This window comes from Anoplopoma fimbria, chromosome 17, assembly GCF_027596085.1.
Source record: "Anoplopoma fimbria isolate UVic2021 breed Golden Eagle Sablefish chromosome 17, Afim_UVic_2022, whole genome shotgun sequence".
NCBI classification, from domain to species: Eukaryota; Metazoa; Chordata; class Actinopteri; order Perciformes; family Anoplopomatidae; genus Anoplopoma; species Anoplopoma fimbria.
The window spans coordinates 5,458,711-5,480,057 of record NC_072465.1 but is presented as its reverse complement, the minus strand read 5'-3'; the positions used below and the strand labels follow the sequence as shown (position 1 = coordinate 5,480,057).

At 40.4% G+C, this 21,347-nt stretch overlaps 1 protein-coding gene and 4 non-coding genes across 6 annotated transcripts; 4 read left to right on the top strand and 1 right to left on the bottom strand.

Moving 5' to 3' along the window:
* The first annotated feature begins 18 nt into the window (after positions 1 to 18).
* On the top strand, positions 19 to 17,543 carry eogt (EGF domain-specific O-linked N-acetylglucosamine (GlcNAc) transferase). Of its 2 annotated transcripts, none has more exons than XM_054617372.1 (16): positions 19 to 103; positions 1,429 to 1,681; positions 2,033 to 2,133; positions 2,422 to 2,530; positions 2,764 to 2,858; positions 2,936 to 3,040; positions 5,953 to 6,059; positions 6,358 to 6,461; positions 7,278 to 7,370; positions 7,918 to 7,989; positions 8,833 to 8,919; positions 14,968 to 15,036; positions 15,372 to 15,433; positions 15,613 to 15,732; positions 16,141 to 16,243; positions 16,522 to 17,543. In XM_054617372.1, exons 2-16 carry the CDS (start codon positions 1,478 to 1,480, stop codon positions 16,666 to 16,668), a joined length of 1,578 nt encoding a protein of 525 aa, XP_054473347.1. In that variant the 5' UTR covers positions 19 to 103; positions 1,429 to 1,477; the 3' UTR covers positions 16,669 to 17,543. The 2 variants fall into 2 exon arrangements, with proteins under 2 accessions (XP_054473347.1, XP_054473348.1); XM_054617373.1 differs by having other exon boundaries at positions 16,141 to 16,289; positions 16,522 to 16,655.
* Positions 9,360 to 9,431, bottom strand: trnae-cuc (transfer RNA glutamic acid (anticodon CUC)). The gene has a single exon. It is a non-coding gene; the product is annotated as a tRNA-Glu (tRNA).
* On the top strand, positions 10,108 to 10,179 carry trnae-cuc (transfer RNA glutamic acid (anticodon CUC)). Its single transcript has one exon. It is a non-coding gene; the product is annotated as a tRNA-Glu (tRNA).
* On the top strand, positions 11,570 to 11,641 carry trnae-cuc (transfer RNA glutamic acid (anticodon CUC)). The gene has a single exon. It is a non-coding gene; the product is annotated as a tRNA-Glu (tRNA).
* On the top strand, positions 13,200 to 13,271 carry trnae-cuc (transfer RNA glutamic acid (anticodon CUC)). Its single transcript has one exon. It is a non-coding gene; the product is annotated as a tRNA-Glu (tRNA).
* Positions 17,544 to 21,347: the final 3,804 nt, after the last annotated feature.

Below are 21,347 nucleotides of genomic sequence, written 5' to 3'. Positions count from 1 at the left end.
GGCCGTCACTGCGCATTACAAGCCGCCACAAGGTTTCCGGTGTTATGGCGACCACCGGCAACATCATCGCTTCAGTCTGGAGAAACGCAGGCTTTGCATTCAGGTAAACCTCCTTTCTCTCAAACTGAAACCAACCTACTCTAGAGGACCGCTGACAGTGAGATTAGTGCCCCTCAGACGTGTTCACACCATGGACATGTTAATATATATCCTCCTGCTCCGTTCTGTTGAAGCCACATTGGTAACTTACAGCTTGAATTAACGCCCATACCCCTTATGGGCTTTGTCAAGAACTAACGCTAAATGACATGTTAGCCGCTACATGAATATTTCAGATATGAGCCTTCAATAAAGTACACAGCATATTGTACCCTCTGAAATAGAAAAGGAGTACGTAATGCGCAATTATCTCCGCTGAGCTTAAGTCTTAAGATGTATCTCACATTATCAAGTCACTGACTCGTCCTGGCTTCAACCTCATCGTCATTTCAAAGCTGAGTTCACTAATTCACGCTTAAAGTTTGATACTAGCTGGACAAAGTGAGGTTTGCTTCTTTGCGCGCAACAATACAGGGGAGCATACAACCCTAGGTGGACTATTTTTACGAATGCATTAAAAAAAAAAAGACATAAACTGTTTAACCTTTAGATAATTAGACACAAGAAGTCACTCAGCAGCCTCGTGTTTTCACTGTTTTCACATGTAACCTTAGCTCTCCTCCTGAGGTTTCTCATTGAGCCGTTGTTTCAAAGCAGCACAGTTGTTTCAGCCCATGGCAATTCATGTTTTACTGTTACTTAACCCTTTACAAGTAAGCAGCTCCTACTTATAAGTACCTCTGTGATAACATGTGTAATTAATGACTGGTGATAAAACTACTGTTCATACAGTGTTATAAATGGATTAAGTTAAATACAGCAACGCCAGTTCTTCTCAGCTCCTCAAGATGTGAAAAAGTTTTGCCATTTGATATAAAGCACATACAGTGTGGTTACTGCAATAACAGTAGTCACTGTAATATTAAATGGTAATTGATTGATTGATTTTTGGGAGTAAAGAATGGAACTGGCTTTGGGCTGTGTAAGCACATGCATACTGGAGACTTAAATTGCATGGAGCATGGAAATATAATTACACTTTTTTCGGCCACCTGGACCTGCATAGTTCATATTGCTACCATCCAGCAGTTTTCATTTGTCCCTTCTGTCTCAGTTATGATTGCTCAGACAACAGTCGGAAAAAAGTCAGTAACACATCCTGCAACAGGACCTTTCCTTGTGAGGCGCTCCGATCCCCTGGAGCTTGTGGCCACATGCTTGTAAACTGTGGTGTTGGGCTTTCAACCAAGATTACAGAGTGCAAGTTTGAGTCTGTGTCTCTCTTTCTCTCTCTCCTCTTCTTTTCATTTCTTTTCTTTCACTCATCAGAGTGCTGTGAAGACAGGCTGCTATTTCACATGTCTGGGCAATTCTGACTATGCTGCTCTTGGTAGCGCTGGGCATCATTTCTTCTTTCACTGTGCTCACCACTGAGAAGGTTGGGAACGTCAACCGCAAACCACCAGCACCGCTGCTCAACTACAGCAGGATCTCCCTGCCGCCAGAGCACGTCCCCTACTTCCTCTACAACAACAAGAGGGTCGCAAAGCAATGCCGCCTGGACCCGCTCTGCCCTTTTAAAGTAAGATGTGCACTCTGACGACCTTTCACTGTTCAAATATTTTCTCAGTGTGGAGTGGTAACATGTTAGTTCATTTTACTGTACTGTGAGGGAAATCTCTCAAAAAGCCCTTTGACTGCCAAGTGCCTTAATATTTCAATATGAAACTCGTAAGTGTTACTAATAACTATTATTTAGAGCATTTACTTCTACCCTAACTAGAGCACTGGATGAATGGGGTTTACGCTGGAGTTTACTTTACAGTAGTAATTACAATTGTAGTAAGAAGGGTTTTAGAGAAATGCATGTTTAAAATACCCTCATAGACACACAGGTATATATTCACACTTCATGTGCTTGTTTTGACGACAGGATGCACTGCAGGATCTGTCGGCATGTTGGGGCTACGAGAAGAACTGTGATCCAGGGAAGCGCTTTAGCTATCCAGTCTGTACAAAAGCTGACTCTGGATGGTACGGTTCCTCACATCATATCCACACTTTATGTTCTTACTTTGTCCTTCTCAGATAATGCAGGTTACATAATTTACTTTCAACATTTTCCTTGCAGGTATCCAGGATGTGTCAGGTGTTCAGTAATCTTAAATTAAACAAATAATAGTTATCTTTTATTCATAGGTGTAGGAATTTACTGAAACACAGTCTCCATCGTATTTCGAAAGTAAAAGTGTTCTTATTCATAGTATGCATCATTGATGAACAATCATGGTTTTGGCTTTGCCTAAATCTCTGATCTGTCAGGGCCCGTTCTTTGGAGGCAGCCCAGGAGCTCTTCTGGAAGCAGGCTGATTTTGGCTACGTTAAGGAGCGCCTCTCTGAGCTCAAAACACTCTGCAAGGCCAGCAAACCAGTGAGTCTGCTCATTTCCTTAGTTCCCACGGGCCTACCTAGTCAACAGGAAGAAACAACAGGCAGACACAGTGTTCAAGACAAGAGTCCACAGACAATAGACCTGAACATAATTTGCTGTTCAAAAGCATTAATGTCGAGGAAGTATAGTATAGAGATCACTATCACAATCTCTAAGGTCCAAAGTTAATATCACTTGAATACTAAATATTTATACTCTTAATATTTTTCTAGGGGGACTCATCATTAAGATGTAGTAGCCACACTCGCTTCTGTAAGGCTACTAACCTTTACCTGGACCTCCGAAAGCCGCGCAGAAGTCATGAGAGGTCAGTATATTTGAAAGTGACTTGTATGTGAAAAAAAACATTACACTGACATAAACTCATCAATGTTTATGTTGCAGATACAAGGAGGACTTCATTCAGACGGGTGAGATTGGTGGTTGTTGCAGACTGAACAAGGGATCACTTGCTGCCGAGGGAGAGCACAAGAGCCCCTTGCAATCTTGGTGAGGCAGGACACATACCTTCACACACTCAGTTACAGAACTCTTGGAAATTGAAAGAAACATGGGTTTATAGTCACTTAAAGAGGCCAAAAGCATGTTCCTTCTCTGGGGATCGAACCCAATGTGTTGCAATGTGTCACATGCATCCATAGGTTACATTTAGGGCTCATGTATCCTCATGAGGTTGATATGTGAATTGCTTTTTTATTGTTTTTTTGTAGAGTCACTAATGATACAGAAAGATCTGTGTCAGTGTGTTCCTTGATTTTACATATATATTTTTATATAATATGAATAAATACAGGAATACAATTTTTTTATACATATAATACATGTATATAGTATCTCAAATTAATTTAGAAATGTTTGTTCACCTATTCATTATTCTTTCTGTTCTAACCCCTAGCCTGTCCCTTGAAAATAAAAAAAATAGCAAGAATTAGATTCAATTATAAGATATTCATATTTCCTGGTCTCCCTTGAAAGGTTACAAGCTAAGGAATATGAATCCATTGTAAGTAAACCTATTTTCTATACCATGTCAGTGTAAATGCAACAATGGGATAAATACGATTCTTATTCTCAGCCAGTAAAAAATTCTAAATTTCAGAGGCAATACCATCATTAAAATCGTATTGCCATGATCCTATCGCCGTGGATCGATTCTGTGCAGGTCTGACTCATCTCAAACAATCCTATTTCGAGTCTTTTATGCACACTTTCCATAAGTAAGTAAACAGACTATTGGCCTCATAAGGCAAGGACCTGGAAGTGTTTGAATTAAATCAAATATAAGACCTACAATTGTACATGAAAGGTTTTGGTGTCATCAAGGTACCGTGATTTGTGGTAGCAAAGTGCTCTCCAATTTATAGCTAATCATTTCAAACCCTTGCAGCCTCTCACAATCAACTATTTACCAGATGAATTCAGTCCCTGAGGATTTAAAGCTTGAGACCTTAGGGCGGGACATTGGGATTATGTGTGTATAGACCAAACCAAGTCTTGAAACCTAGACTAGGATCAAGTAGACAGGCTATAATCATTCCATGAAAATATTGATATCTAAAAAGATTGTAGGGAAAAACGCTGGTTACCATCAGCATCACTATATTCACCAGGTATAGTTTATGTCTGTCTGGCTCGCTATCTGCTTTAGACAGATATTGGATATGTACTATTGACTTGTAATTACTAAACTTGGCCAAAATCATGTTCCCTAACATGGAATCTTACCATGCAACAGTGGTGAGAGCGTCAAGTCCTAACAACCAGACCACCAGGGAAATGCCTTTGTGGATTGTATAGCATGTGTGACATGTGGCAGTATTGGGCTTTTTGAATGTAGTTCCACAGACTGTCACTAGCTGGTGCTCTGTGCACTGTATTGCCAGAATTTTGCTGAAGAGGCCTTCTAGGTATTAATGCTCTGTCCAGCTTAGTGGCAGTTAATGTTAATGTAAATCAGACCAGCTACCTCTCAGGGAAGTGTAGATACATGTCTGTTAAATATGTTACAGACACAAAGGCATGTGGAGCGATCCCTGTAGCGGTAGTAGCCTCTACCATTCCACTGCCATAGAGACTTGATGATTAAATGAATTAAAGAAACTAGCACCCATTATAATTTCCAAAAATCAATGACACAGCTAGAGAAGTGACCTTGTTTTGTTAAACAGAACTTATGACGTCTGTCCTCCTCACCTCTCTGATTTAATACAATGTAACTCCTAGATCAAAACAAACATATAATGTATATTTAAAAAATCTGCTTAGTTCTCTACTTTTACAAACTATCTCTCTGATTATGTTAAAGTCATATTTCTTAAGCTCCTGGAAAAACATGTTGCTCCCTTTAAAAGCAGTCCTTAAAGGAGAGACAGGACCAGTCAGGATTGTGGGGGTGGAGTTTGCTCCATGCTTGTCTTTTGTCTTAAGCGTACAGGGGGACAAGCGGCTCAGTGGTGCAACGTATAAAGCGTCTGACTACATATTCTAGGTTTGACTCCTGGCTGGCTCGTTAGATGTTTTCCCTGCTGTTCATTAAGTGCACGTAATATATCAGTTCATAATCCTATTATGAACTTCCAGCCAATGGGAGGTAATCATATAACTCAGATAATGACATTACAGGTCAAACAAATTTAACAATTTTTCCAACAGCTCATGGTGAACTAAGACATCAACGAGGGGAGACTGTAAATAAAAAACAGTGCTCCACAAAATAAGCTCAAACTGCTTTTTACAGCAACACAACAGTGGAATGCTATCCCTACAACTATTAGTGTGTATTTGTTTTTATCCCGGGTTCGATTTCCATTCAGGGAATGTAATTTTGGCCCTGTTTCGTAACTAAAAGCCAAATTTAAATGGGGGCCTGCACTCTATATTAAAATCACTCTTTTACACAGATGTCAACTTGACTTATCTTCAACACTTCAAATACCTGTCTCAATCAGACCTGGCTGAGGTATTGTAACCATAAAACCCATACTCAGTAGGTTCATTTTTCTTGATTTTTGCAAATCGCAATCAATATCAAGCATAATTAACTTTCCCTTTCCAAATATGTATTAACATTTTCAGGAGGGTTTCTGACTTTATTTTAAGTTTTCAATGGCAAATCACATTTTTTTTAATTCTCAGAAAACATTACCCGCACTACTTGAAGTTTTGTATGAAAGCATCAGTAGTCACCCCGAAATATCACATTTGTGTGAGTTGCTGTCCGTCACAATTTGTTGATGCTTCCACTAGCAGCAATCAAAGTCAGACATTTTCCAATCATACAGATAGGAGCTTTAAAGAAGTAAGATCAGATGGGGATGTAATGTTTATCTCCATGGCATGCCACCATGTTTTTGCCAATTCTATTTACAACACTAAATTCATGTGCTGTGCTGTTTTTGTAGGTATGCTGAGCTGCAGGCATACACAGAGCTGGACTTTCATCCTATACAGGATGGACACTGTGATGTTGTCATTGAAAAGCCCTCTGTTTTCATGAAACTGGATGCTGGTAGGTAATAGAGATTTACATGACTTAAAGGTCACATATCATGGGTACGGACCCTCCCTCACAGTTTTCGTGCACAAGCACTGATAAGCCCCCCTTTAATTTAAAGTCCTGCAAATTAAACAAGTAGCTAAAACCTTTTTTTAATTGTACCCTCGTAAACATTTTTGAAATACACATGCTCTTATAGACAATGTGGGATAGCAAGGGTTTCACTCGCACTTCCTAAAAATCTTGTTGGCATGTTACAGTAATGTATTGAGAGTTTGACTAAAATTATACTTGTGTGTTTTCCTAACAGGGGTGAATATGTACCACCATTTCTGTGACTTTGTCAACCTCTACATTTCCCAGCACATAAACAACTCCTTCAGCTCAGATATCAACATCATCATGTGGGACACGGTGGGTGCTTGATTTCTCACATTACAGATTGAGGCGAGGGTGTAATCTAGATATTTCTTAATTTGTTGTTTCTATTTAAGGTTTACCAGCACATACTGTACGCTGTCAGAATATAACACAAGGCAGGATTTTACTTGTCCTGCTGCTTCCAGTGAATTGGTGACTCACTCTTTTAGCTCCATCAGAAATACATAAAGAGTGACACATTGGATCTGTTCTTGGGTCATTGTTCAAAATAACATGAAAACACAGGGCCATACAAATATTGAAAGAGTTTTGTGTCCAAGACAGATGGAAAAAAAGTGCCTGAAAAGTGAGATTGGATATGAGTTCTATCACCCAGCGGGAAAGCCAAACAGTATTTTGTCTGCAATGTACTTCAGTCACAGTTTTTGTTTAACAAGTCAGAGGCATATGTGCCCGATGTAGACATCAAGGGGAAACACCAGTTTGAAAAACAGAATGCTTTACAGACAGCTTTATCCGGCCCATTGTTTCCCTAACTGTGCACAGAGGGAAAGAGGAACAGGGAAAGAGAGAAAACAGACAGGGAGAAGGAAAGCACTGACCTTTCACCGCAAACCGCACACTGTAATCCAAACAGTAGCAGGCTATCAGATAATAGAGCGATAACAGATTTTGTATAAAACCAAAGCTTCAGAGAAATACAACCAGCTGAGTTTGAAAACAGATGACAGACCTCTGGCACCGCTTAAGGCTGTAGTTGATTCTAATTTTATTGCTTTGTTTTTCATTTCAGATGTAACATTAATTTGATTGAACATTTGTTCCGCTCTTTTTTATGTCTTTTCACAGAGTTTTTATGGTTATGGGGATCTGTTCAGTGAAACATGGAGGGCCTTCTCAGAAGATGACATCATACACTTGAAGACCTATGACTCGAAAAGAGTAGGTGTAATGTCACCTCCGTTTGGTTATTGTACGCTCCTTTTTTATAAAAGTCTTGAACTCATCACTCACTCAAGTATAGTTGTTTAGTAATAACCACCAAAATTGGTTGGTTGTCTCAGTCTATGAAAGCTTATTAAAGCCTTTAGAGAGTTGACACAGACCCCGACTGGGTTGGATGTTTATAGGAGAAATCCTCTGGCATACAGGAAATATTCTGTTTTGTGTATCCACAAGCAGCAACAAGGGTTTCGATGAAATATACATAAGAAACTGTGAAGTTTGTTTGACCAACCATGGCTGAACTCATAAGAACCTCCGACAGACAGTCAAATTACACCCATTTAAATTCCAACAAAAATGATGTGCCATATAAGCAGGTAACAATAATGTTTTATATATTATATATTGCCTAATTGTCCATATACACCGGCATCCTCATTCATTTCATTTCATTCATTTTATGAAAGCAACAACGTTTCCATGACATATACACAAATATATGTATGTGCCATGCTGTATGCTCACATGGTTGATCTGTCCACAGGTGTGTTTTAAAGATGCCTTCTTCTCCCTCCTGCCGAGAATGAGATACGGCCTCTTTTACAACACGCCTCTTGTAAGTTTCACCTTTTATGTATTGGTGTTTGTGTGTGTGTGTGTGTGTGTGTGTGTGTGTGTGTGTGTGTGTGTGTGTGTGTGTGTGTGTGTGTGTGTGTGTGTGTGTGTGTGTGTGGCTAATAACCAGAGGTACATTACATGTACTTGCTTTCAGCATATTGTCTAATTCAATATTGCCTTGTTTGTGTTTTCATTTCTATGTTTTTATCTCACATTTTATTGGTCTTTCTTTCCCCACATGCAAAATTATATCCGGTTTTGTCATAAACATGCTGTTCAGTTCAAATATTTATGTGATGTATTCCAAAGCTCAGCAAGTGCTTACGTTATTTAAATGACAATTCCAAGGAGATATACAGATGATAGCATGTAAATAAGTGTTGTCCTGTAGTTCAAGCCTTGGGATGTGAAATATTGATAGGTCAGCCTCAAGCTGATGCTTTGGATTGCCACTGCAGCAGCATATATCATGTTTACATTCATGTGCTCACATTTACAGCTGCTGTGCAGCCGTGTATGTGCGAGATTCTTGGACTTGAGATATGCATAGGCTCATGTGATATTAATCCAAGGGGCATAAGAAATATGTGTACATTTGTCAGAGCCCCAGTGTGTTACATGTTTTGCATCTCAAGCCATTGAAATGCAGAAGTGTGCCCTGATTCAATCCATTTCAAGCCAGAGTACATTTTCCAAAAATGCAAATATTGATCATCTTTTTGCATGACTATATACAATCAAAGTAATCATTTTAATAAACTATTTTAAATTGAATGCATGGATGAAAGATACATTGTATATGTGAGGGGAATTGAAACTTTCTGTGGTGTGTTGATGACAGATCTCAGACTGCTACAGTGAAGGGATGTTTAGGGCGTTCTCCCAGCATGTCCTTCATCGACTGAACATCCCGCGAGACGGGCCAAAGGTAGGAAGAATGTCTTTAAGGAATCTGTTTTTTCTTTTTTATGTTTATGGGATTGACCCAGTTTAATGTACACATTTATACTCCAATACAATTCATTGGAGTAGTAAAGGTAGTAACATATACTATCTTAGTGAAGCGGGGATGAATCATCTTACGGTCACTCTTGAAGGCTTTACTTTGTAATGCTATTAAGCATCTGTATCAACAGATGCTGGTGACAACATCTTTGCCTTAGATGTTGTAAATCAATAAGGTACATAGAAGCCAGAAACCATTATTCCATCATTATTATTGCAGTCAAGTAATAAAGGGACATTACATAATGCCTTTTTATCTTTCTCCGTAGATTAAATTGTTGTGTGTAATGTGACAAGTAACCTTATTGTGCATTTATCAAACAGTTGTTAAGATTTTAGATCAAGCATGACATAAACAAAGTGTTCCCTGACCGGGAATCGAACCCGGGCCGCGGCGGTGAGAGCGCCGAATCCTAACCACTAGACCACCAGGGACCCTTGTGGCACACAGAATCCAAGAGCATTACAAAATACAAATGGAAATGTCAAATAATTATGATAAATACTTGTCAGAGCTTTTAAAAATCCTTAAAAAATGGCTTTGTTGAGATTGAGATCACATCTACATATTGCCATGGAAATTTGTATGGACATATATGGTACCAGGAAATGATCGTTGATCGAGATGTCTTAACCTTTCATGTTGCACCATCAGGTAAGAATTTTACGTACCGACCAACAAAAAACAAATGACTGAACTTTATTTAACAGGCTGTTAAACAATCTCATTTGAAGATTGATATTTACTATGTTAGAAACCACGGGCATACACCCATCTTGCAAAGCTCCTCACAGAAAAGAAAAGGCTGGTGATACAAAGTGCTGTGAAGGGAACACAGGGCCGTCCACTCCGTCTCACAACCAACAGACAGTCATTTGATTAAAGATGTCTCTCTAATTCAAATGCAAAAGCCCAGCTTGCATTTTTACTTTAAAGTTGAGGCTGTGCTTAGAATATAAAAAATAAAATGATAATAATTGTCAATTTAACATTCTAATATCTAATAATGGCAGATCTGGATTTTTAACAGCACTGACAAGTTTTAATCATAATTATTTGACATTGCCATTTGTACTTTAGAATGGTCTTGTATCTTCACAGCCACATAGGTCCCTGGTGGTCTAGTGGTTAGGATTCGGCGCTCTCACCGCCGCGGCCCGGGTTCGATTCCCGGTCAGGGAACAACATTTATGTTACACTTCGTTTATGTCAAGCTTGATCTAAAATCTTGACGATTGATAAATGCACAATAAGGTAACTTGTGATGTTACACCCAACAATTACACCTACTGAGAAAGATAACAATCCATTATGTTAAGTTAAAGCTTCAAAACCAAAGCAGAGACCGTTTGCTGTTTTGGTGTCCTTTTACACCTGGACCAAAATAGCATGAGTGAAAGGAGCAACTGGCACAGAGTGATAACAGAACTTTATCAATTTACGGCCGTAAGTTGTTTGCTGTGATAGATTTCAAGTTACAAGTCTTTAGCAGGTTCAACTAACTGCTAAGTGTGTTACAAAACCATGTTTGACATATATGGTACCAGGAAATGATCGTTGATGATTTTCGTGATGTCTTAACCTTTCATGTTGCACCATCAGGTCAGAATTTTACGTACCGACCAACAAAAAACAAATGACTGAACTTTATTTAACAGGCTGTTAAACAATCTCATTTGAAGATTGATATTAATTTACTATGTTAGAAACCACAGGCATACACCCATCTTGCAAAGGTCCTCACAGAAAAGAAAAGGCTGGTGATACAAAGTGCTGTGAAGGGAACACAGGGCCGTCCACTCCGTCTCACAACCAACAGACTTCGACACGTATATCAAGACTGTGAGTTGTTCACTGTGATCTAAATTGCAAAAATACTAAATACATGCACATCAGCCTACCTGCAATTCTCTCAGCCCTCACCGAAACACAAGCTACTTCCTTCCACAGACACATGAACAGACCCACTGTAAATAAAATGAAAAGGAGGGCAATAATATAACTATTGTTAATGGACTCCTCTCTCAGTTTACATTGTAGGTCCTTATGTAGAAAGATCTTGGAGATGACTTATAAACTTTATCAGTGACTACACTGCTCCACATGTCAGACTTTCAGCTGCTAAAAGAAGGGAAACAGCTCCCTGATGGTCTAGAGGGCAGGATTCGGCGCTCTCTCCGCCGACGCCCTTGTCTGGGAACACTTTATGCTGTTGGTTTTTAGTTTGCTTATTTTAACCTTTCAAAACATTTTAAATATAGTAGGCAGTCCTTAACTTAAGGTTATTATACAATAATATGCACTTAATGCTAGTGTCAGTTTTTATGGATTACATTTAATTTGAAATAGAGCATTCAGCATAATCATTGTTCTGTTTGTAACTTTAAAGTTGCTGTGCTTAGGCTGTGCTTAGAATATAAAAAATAAAATGATAATAATTGTCAATTTAACATTCTAATATCTAATAATGGCAGATCTGGATTTTTAACAGCACTGACAAGTTTTTAATCATAATTATTTGACATTGCCATTTGTACTTTAGAATGGTCTTGGATCTTCACAGCCACATAGGTCCCTGGTGGTCTAGTGGTTAGGATTCGGCGCTCTCACCGCCGCGGCCTGGGTTCGATTCCCGGTCAGGGAACAACATTTATGTTACACTTCGTTTATGTCAAGCTTGATCTAAAATCTTGACGATTGATAAATACACAATAAGGTAACTTGTGATGTTACACCCAACAATTACACCTACTGAGAAAGATAACAATCCATTATGTTAAGTTAAAGCTTCAAAACCAAAGCAGAGACCGTTTGCTGTTTTGGTGTCCTTTTACACCTGGACCAAAATAGCATGAGTGAAAGGAGCAACTGGCACAGAGTGATAACAGAACTTTCAACTAACTGCTAAGTGTGTTACAAAACAATGTTTGACATATATGGTACCAGGATTTTCGTGATGTCTTAACCTTTCATGTGGCGCCATCAGGTCAGAATTTTACGTACCGACCAACAAAAAACAAATGACTGAACTTTATTTAACAGGCTGTTAAACAATCTCATTTGAAGATTGATATTAATTTACTATGTTAGAAACCACAGGCATACACCCATCTTGCAAAGGTCCTCACAGAAAAGAAAAGGCTGGTGATACAAAGTGCTGTGAAGGGAACACAGGGCCGTCCACTCCGTCTCACAACCAACAGACTTCGACACGTATATCAAGACTGTGAGTTGTTCACTGTGATCTAAATTGCAAAAATACTAAACACATGCACATCAGCCTACCTGCAATTCTCTCAGCCCTCACCGAAACACAAGCTACTTCCTTCCACAGACACATGAACTGTAAATAAAATGAAAAGGAGGGCAATAATATAACTATTGTTAATGGACTCCTCTCTCAGTTTACATTGTAGGTCCTTATGTAGAAAGATCTTGGAGATGACTTATAAACTTTATCAGTGACTACACTGCTCCACATGTCAGACTTTCAGCTGCTAAAAGAGGGGAAACAGCTCCCTGATGGTCTAGAGGCCAGGATTCGGCGCTCTCTCCGCCGACGCCCTTGTCTGAGAACACTTTATGCTGTTGGTTTTTAGTTTGCTTATTTTAACCTTTCAAAACATTGTATATATATAGTAGGCAGTCCTTAACTTAAGGTTTACAATTATATGCACTTTGGTAGTGCTAATGTCAGTTTTTATGGATTACATTTAATCATTGTTCTGTTTGTAAGTCACACGGCAATGCTTACAGGGAAACAAACAATATTTCTTTGTGTCAACCATTAATCAGTCAATCAATCAGAAAAACAACCCAGATTCTGGGCAGAAACGACTCATATGCCCAGACATTTGTAGGTATTGTTTAAAGTGTCTATTTTCGCCAAGTGAATGTTATATTCATCTACTGGCTTTGATGAATGACTGCATATTTGATGAATCGCCCTTATTCAAATGAAAATTCCAGATGTCATTTGATTATCTAATTCAAATGCAAAAGCCCAGCTTGCATTTTTACTTTAAAGTTGAGGCTGTGCTTAGAATATAAAAAATAAAATGATAATAATTGTCAATTTAACATTCTAATATCTAATAATGGCAGATCTGGATTTTTAACAGCACTGACAAGTTTTTAATCATAATTATTTGACATTGCCATTTGTACTTTAGAATGGTCTTGTATCTTCACAGCCACATAGGTCCCTGGTGGTCTAGTGGTTAGGATTCGGCGCTCTCACCGCCGCGGCCCGGGTTCGATTCCCGGTCAGGGAACAACATTTATGTTACACTTTGTTTATGTCAAGCTTGATCTAAAATCTTGACAACTGATTGATAAATGCACAATAAGGTAACTTGTGATGTTACACCCAACAATTACACCTACTGAGAAAGATAACAATCCATTATGTTAAGTTAAAGCTTCAAAACCAAAGCAGAGACCGTTTGCTGTTTTGGTGTCCTTTTACACCTGGACCAAAATAGCATGAGTGAAAGGAGCAACTGGCACAGAGTGATAACAGAACTTTGTCAAGCAAGGCTGTACGTTGTTTGCTGTAACTCATAGTTACAAGTCTTTAGCAAGTTCAACTAACTGCTCAGTGTGTGACAGAACAATGTTTGATCCTTGAGCTGTGAATATCAGTTTGCAGTGAAATATCTTTGAGATGAAATAGCTTGTTTTACCAACTAAAAAAATAAATACATCATGTTAAGTTCTGGGCCATCAGGCCTAGGGGAAAGCTATTTGAATGGTCTATAATCAATTTCCAATCCCAGCTTCTTTGGTACATTTCAACAGAACCAACACATGGTAATATTGTATGTTTCACCCCTATGCTGGAAGGATTGATTTCAGACTATTTTCGGAAGAAACTTTTTCACTTCTTTTACTGATCAGGCGTTCCTTAGTTTTAAAGCAAGAATCAGGTTCTTACAATAAATTTTATGTTGACGAGCAGAATGAGAAACCATGCGTGATGGGGAGCCAAGTCACTACACTCACTACGACTCGCTGCAATCAGACTTCACTGTTGGGGATTTCATTACTGCGATAAACTCATGGAAAAGGGCTCCTCACTGACTGTAGCCTTCTAGTTTCTGAAAGATGGATGTGCACACTTGAACTGCCACAGCCGCCTCCTTATTCATCCTACATCCATAACTCTTCAGCACTTTTCACAGGTGTTTTATGATCCCAGGTTTGAAGCACTTGAATGTATCTTTATGACCAGCAAAGCCCAATAAGTTCTTCCTTCCTGTAGAGCAGCTCATTGGGTATTCATGGCCTTCACTGGAAATATGCTAAGAGGCTTTTCGGCGAGACATGGGGCTGCTGGCGATAGCGGGCCCGCGACTGAATGAGAGGTCCTCTCTGCCCTGACCCTCCTTTCATCCCTAGATTAATGGCAGAGCCAGAGACTCAGACTGCTGCTCTCCTCTATTGTGTTCCATTCATCCGCCTCTACCGCCCCTCTCCACCCCTCTCCACCCCTCTCGCCCTTGTCATAATTTGCTCAAACCTGGTCTTTCTCAGAATGGCATCTTTTTCATTACTTTTAAAATATTGAAGTAGAAGAGAACAAACTAAGCCTGTGTTGAATACATATATGTCCAAAGTCTATAGTAAGATGTTGTAGTTTGGCTGCTTTTAAGTTGCTGTTGGTGTCATTACTTCGATTAAAAGATAACAAAGTTATGATCCTTATTTTTTATTCCCATATGTTATAAATGTTATCTTAAAAATGAAAAAGAATATATATATTAAATCTACATACTGTCTAAACTAATAAGAGCACATCAGAAAAGAAAACCTTGGGTTCCACTTTAAATGGAAATACTTTGTAATGGGATTTTAGCTAATGTCTCGTCTCCTCCCCTACAAAAGACACATTTTAAGTAGAGGCTTTTGCCAGCCGCCTATCTTTTTCGTCCTTGGCTGATTGATTATTGGGCACATTGCTGTTTTCAGGAGGGGCGTGTTCGTGTCACCCTGCTGGCACGCAGCACAGAATACAGAAGGATATTAAACCAAGTGGAGGTGAGTGAAGCTCCAACCCTCCCTCCAACCTCTATGTCTCTTTACTTTCTTGCACTTGCTCTTGTCCCCTCCATCCTGTTCTCCTTTTCCTTCCTTCTACGTCTTTTACTCTCTCTCCCTGTCTCCTTCTCTTTCTTCTCTCTATACAACTCTCTCACGCCCTCAGACCCTCCTTTCCACCATTGATTTACTGCCCACATCTGTTAAGTGCCTATTTAAAATCGTATTTGCTATAAACAGTGCAAGTAAAAAAGGCTTGTGATTTATATGGTTGCTGCCTATATTTGTTTGCTCTCTCATTGATCAGAGAACACGTCCCTCTGTTGTTGTTACAGCTGGTAAATGCCCTCAAGACGGTGCCTTTACTGGAGGTCAACGTGGTGGACTACAAATACAAGTGAGTTATAGAGTGCTTGTCACAGTATTACAGGAGGTATTCCGTGCTGCTTAGCATTGGTCAGCACTGTAACAGTGCTGTACATTAATTAGTCAATGTTAAGCTTTTACATTTTTGTAATAGCGACAGTGTTTACACAATTAAGATGATTGATGCGTGACTACCTGACTGTCTTTCAGGGATGTTCCCTTCTTGGTGCAGTTGAAGATCACCAGCAACTCTGACATCTTTATAGGGATGCACGGGGCGGGTCTCACACACCTCCTCTTCCTCCCTGACTGGGCTGTCATCTTTGAGCTGTGAGAGAGAAGTTTTGTCTGCCTATGTGTTTGTGTTTGAGTAAAAGACGGAAAAAGACAGAGAGGAGCAGGGAGAGCGATGGCAGCGTGCTGTGCCCGAAGTAGCCCTCAGACACTTGGTGTATGGCTGTGAAATACTGCCTAATTAACCAGGCATTCATCACAGCTGGCAAACCTTGGTAGAAGAGCTTTTTGGAGTCTGTGTGTGTGTGTGTTTGTGTGAGAATGACCATGTGTGGGAGTGTTTTGTGTGCACTTTTGGTGAGTGACACAGGGCGAGAACCACAGTGTGCATACAGCGAGAGAGAGAGAGTGAGAGAGAGAGAGAGAAAGATTGAGCACGAAAGAGTGAAAGTGAGGCGGACCGAGGAGAGCGAGAGATAAAGTGTGTGCATCTGTCCCTCTCAGATATAATTGTCAGGATGAGAGCTGCTATCGAGATTTGGCTCGGCTGCGGGGCATTCGATACGTGACTTGGCAGAAAATTGACAAAGTGCACCCACAGGACAAGGTAGGGGAAACTCCCATACCAGCCATTAGCTGCCAGGCACCTTCGTGTGAGCTTTCTCAATTCATCTCACCTATCTTCACACACTTGCACTCTTATGTACTCATTTCATTATGGCCGATTACAGGCATTGTAAAACAAACGATCGGATTTCATTTTTTACGTATGTTGTATCCCTTGTCACCTAATTGCAAGGACACCCTGACGATACTAAAACACAAATTTTAATGCTTTTTATGTGTCCATTTAATGTATACACGTTTCTCTATCACTTCCCTCAGGGTCACCATCCAACCCTCGGGGACCATCCGAAGTTTACCAACTACTCCTTTGATGTAGGGGAGTTCATGCGCCTTGTGCTGGAGGCAGCTGATTACGTCACACACCATCCCAAATGGCAACGTCGTACCCTTCACGATGAACTCTAGAGTCTCTGTGAGTGTGGGACACATACTTCTGGACGCTGAAGAACTTTTAACATGAACCTGCCGTCTGTTTTGATCTAAAGACCTCTTCACATTAGCGGAGTCATTTTAAAAGATTTTTTTTAAAGTCACCTCATCCATCAGTGGTCTGGTAAAGTATTTGTCACCTCCTGTCCGCTGCTTTGATAGGTCTGGATGGGTGAAAGCAATATGGCGGACGACTCAGAGTCGGATAGCTTCCACCAGCTCTTATTAGTGTCAAATCAGTTAAAAGACAAGGCGTGTGCAGTCGCAGCATCTGGAGAGCGATAAGATGTGTCCTATGTTTCTTCATTACCGCTGCTGCATCTACTTCATTCCACGCTGACAAAGTTAGCTAATGAGCAGCTGTTACGGCGTCCCTTCACACGCGACACCTTGTCACATTTCATCAGTGTCACCTTGATGCCAGCCTCCTCAGAGCTGTTGACAATCCCACCAGAGATTCTGAGCACAACCAGCGTACACCGGTCTAATATGATGTGCAGTATTCACATGCTGGATTCACACAGTGTTTTTTTGCATTTAGTTTGACATATGAATTTAAGTTATGCTCATCACAATAACTCTAAGTGATAGACCAAGGTATCGGAGACACTCCTTCTGCCAATAGGGATGTCTTTTATATCAGTGTTAGTGTTTGTATAACACATTAAAGGTAAGTACTGTAAAACATACATTCAAGTATTTGTCAGTAAAATTCAACACTCCATTCTTTAATGCAACGTTATGAAAAATAATGTTCCTTTTCTCAGTTGAAAATCAAAAATATCTGGTAGACTTTCTAAATCTACCTTTTATTTTTGTGTCTTCTTAACAGTTGACATGTTCTTCTTTTATAATCCTATCATTCATTATTTAAACGTTTATGTATGTCTTATTGGTTTGATGCATTGTCAGTATGGTCAAATGATGAGGGTGCTGCTAGTGTCCATTACCTTTTATAAACTCTTGAATGTTGTTAGTTTTATATTTGAAGGTAAATTTGACTAAAATGGAATGAGCACAATTTGCATGCAGTCTGATGCAATGCACAGGAGTATTTTGAGTGATCAGATAATTTGTATGTTACCTGAACTCTCTGTGGGCGTGTTTGTTTTATTTATCGATGAAACCGAGTTGAACTCAGTCAGTACTTTTTGGTCAGGGCTTTGCTGGACTTGTAAGTGATTTCATATTCAAAAGCTGTGTAATATTATGAAATAAATGATCCTTAAAAAATGCTGAAGCATGTCTTCCTGTCTGTGCTGGCCATATTTGGCATCAGAAATTTAATTCATCCTAATTTAATCAATCTTCTTTAGAAGTCTGACCTTGGAGGGGGAAGAACTGAAGGCCGGTTCTTGCTGACACCAGACAGCTCTTTGCTGTGGGTTTCATTATTTTAGTGAGTTCAGGTCTGAGGAGGGAGACTGCTCCTCGCAAAAGGGCACTAGTCCAGTTTTTACTGTCACCATAATAAATCTGGATGACCTCAAAAACTACTAAGTGAACAGTGACGCATCTGAGCCACACGGGGGCAGTACAACACCACACATGAGGCCAAATCGTCACCCTGCGCTGTGGGATCGTCCCTGACAGACTTGTTTCACACAGTGTAGAGAGTGACAACAGTTTATATATATATAACAAATATATATCTAGTGTCTCATAAGAAGTTACTGCTTGTATAAGTGTTTGCTCCCATATCACAGGTTTTGATGTCAGCAGTCGTGCTCCTCTCCGCTTTTTTGCGGATGTTGTGTCTGAACTTTCGGGGTATTGACAGACACCGGGCCTGTCTGGGATGGACACTATTTATGGCCCTGCTCGGGTTACTGCCAGCGACCTCGTAAAGAAATGAAGAATCTCCATGCGGGGGGGTCAAAGCAGAGGAACAAAGATGTCTATTCTCATTAACCTTCATGGCGTCTCCAAATCGATGATCAACTCCTGTTTTATAGGCGCAGGTCTACCTCCATCCAAAATGGAGCACTTGAGTGGAAGAGAAGACGTGAGGAACACACCGGATCACCTAACCCATCTTTCCATTTCAAGTGTAAAAGCGTGAAGAAAACACAAAGTCTTGAGTGCCCAAAACCATCTCCTCTGTGTGTGTGGTGTCTGTATAACCTCGCTTCATTGGCCGCCAATGTCTCTATGATCAAGGCCCCTAAACGCGCTATACCCCCAGGCCGCTGGAAGTTTACCACCCAGCTATGTTTGGGGGTGGCCTCATTTATTCGTGTGGTGGCCTCCAGAAATGTTTACTGCTTATCTCTGTCGCCCTCAATGCAGAGCCAGGAGACAGGACAGGAGAGCTGATTGCAAGAAAGGGCCGAGGTTTAATCACTGAGGTGGAAGTTGTGAGTAAAGTCATTATCACGTCTGAGCCGTGATTCACACTTTAGAATTAGGAGTTGTTGGGTTTTTTTTTCTTGGTTTCATGGCGTGAGATGTCTGACGAGCTGCTTGGTCTGACTGTTAGTGCGCTATTTTAGTTTATCTGACACCCCCACTGCAAGAGCTGCATCTGACGTTATATTCTGAACTTTCTGCTCCGTCCACGCCAGCATTTGTTGGCTTTATTTCTTTAATTGTTGCCCAAAGATCATTCGTTTTTGTGTTTTTACAACTTGATCATTTGTATAATTTCATTTATCGCGAAAGACAAACAGTTCTCACTAACTGAACTCAGACAAATCAATCACAACCCGGTCCTCCCACTGCACCAGGAAAACAGCGTCTCTCAGAGGGATGCGTGCAGGAATATCGATTTAGGAGGAGGAAATATGCCTCAAGTTGTGAGCAGATATTTCCTTAATGTTTTTTTTCTCTCCCGTGGGTGATGGTTATTGGGGGAATAACCCCAGAGGAGATCCTATAACCCCGCTCCTCTGATACATGACACGCCATAAAGACTTCAGCCTACTTTTACCCTTTCCACAACATATAAGCATGAGGCTGCAACCTTTAACTTGCCATCCCAGCTCCAGAGCGAAACACTGAAACGGATCCATGCTGTGGAACATGTTAAGAAAACGGAAGGCTCTGTAACACTTACAGATCTGACGGGAAGTATGATGGAAGTAAATTAGATTTCACACCGCTCAACCTCGCACTTTCAAGTCAGTGTTTATGTCACATGATGTGGTTTCCTCTGATATTACCTGGCCCCTCAGAGGATGGATGGATGAGATAAGTGCTGTTGGCTGTTGTATCCATTAGCTGCCTCACTTTAAGATAAAAGGCCTCAGATCCCCGTTGTGACATACAGGTTAAGTAGACACAACCACATGCCGGTGCAAACTGGATATAGTATGTTTTATGAAGTTTCTCCCTTTACGTACACTCGACACAGTTAATCTACTTTAGTTTATTTTGTCTGCAAACTGGATTAGGTACTTGACAGCAAAGTAAGCTAAAAGAAAAGCACAGTGACAGCACAGTCTGGAGCTGTCCAGAGTCTTGGATTTATATGCAGCGCGTCTGGCCCTGTCCATGGTGCTGAAATTAGGATCTTTACTTCAGTTGAATGTTTTTGGTTTTGTTCTATCTGCATCCTGCAATTAAAGGGGCTGCTTGTACCTCAGTCCTGTTGAACCCACGCCAGTAACTGATCTGATCTCTGACGTGGTGATGCACATGCACAGGTAGCAACATGGTCATAAGGAAAGGACACTGCCAGACAGGAGTACTGTAAGGTAAATGCCTTTGCTCCATGTTTCAGTCTTGAAATTGTTACATTTCACGTTTTTTTGCTTCGTAAATTAAAAGGCACGTATCTTTACACAACTCCCAACCAAAACTACTTCCACTGACACAGGGCTCACCGTACGGCCCGGCAATGCTGGCTACAAGAAAACGAGGAAGACTAGAACGTATCGGATACTCCTCACCTTGGGTCGTTAGCAGACATCGACCTCCTCTAAGTCTTAACGACTGCAAATACAGCGCAAAGCAATCAATCGCCATCAACACGCTAGAATATTCTAGGGATGGAATAATTGATAGGCTGTCTCCTGGTGCGTAACGGAGAGGCGGCGGTGATTAAATTCTGTTTAACATCGCGGTGGGAAGGGGGGGTTAGATTTACACCATCCGTGAGTATTAGCCGAAAACAGACCCAGGTATTGATACCCAGACACCATCTGTAACATGATCGAAGTGTGGAGGCGAGGTGGACTATTATGTGATGAGTAGGGGTCATCATCGAGCAGCTGTCAGTCACTAGACCCCTCCTCAACCCAACACACACTCACCACACACACACACACACACACACAAGTTATACACAAGTAATGGAGTGGTTAAGTGTCAACACTTTCACAATTAGGCAAACTCCTTCCAAAATGATCAAAAATCAGTGATACCCTTCACTTAGGAAAAAACTATCTCGTGTAAAAAAGTATGACAATGTTAAACAGTGCATGGCAAGGTGTGAACCTAAAATAGTCCCTCTGCAACTTGTATTGTGTATGTTTAATCCGATCTGATGTGTCTGATGACGCTTTAGGATGAATTCATACATCATACATGCTATAAAAGATAATAAACGGACAAGTCAAGTCCATCTTAACAACATGACTTGTTAAGATGACCTCCACCTCCCAACAGTCCATTCTACTTGTAAACTATATGACATCAGTGAGGAAAGGGGGGGG

Excerpts from the sequence above, each read along its gene's own strand:
- eogt (XM_054617372.1), top strand. The coding sequence starts at position 1,478 with ATGCTGCTCTTGGTAGCGCTGGGCATCATTTCTTCTTTCACTGTGCTC. Across the intron at positions 2,134-2,421 it reads ACAAAAGCTGACTCTGGATG|GGCCCGTTCTTTGGAGGCAG; the intron begins GTACGGTTCCTC and ends CTGATCTGTCAG. Across the intron at positions 2,531-2,763 it reads TCTGCAAGGCCAGCAAACCA|GGGGACTCATCATTAAGATG; the intron begins GTGAGTCTGCTC and ends ATATTTTTCTAG.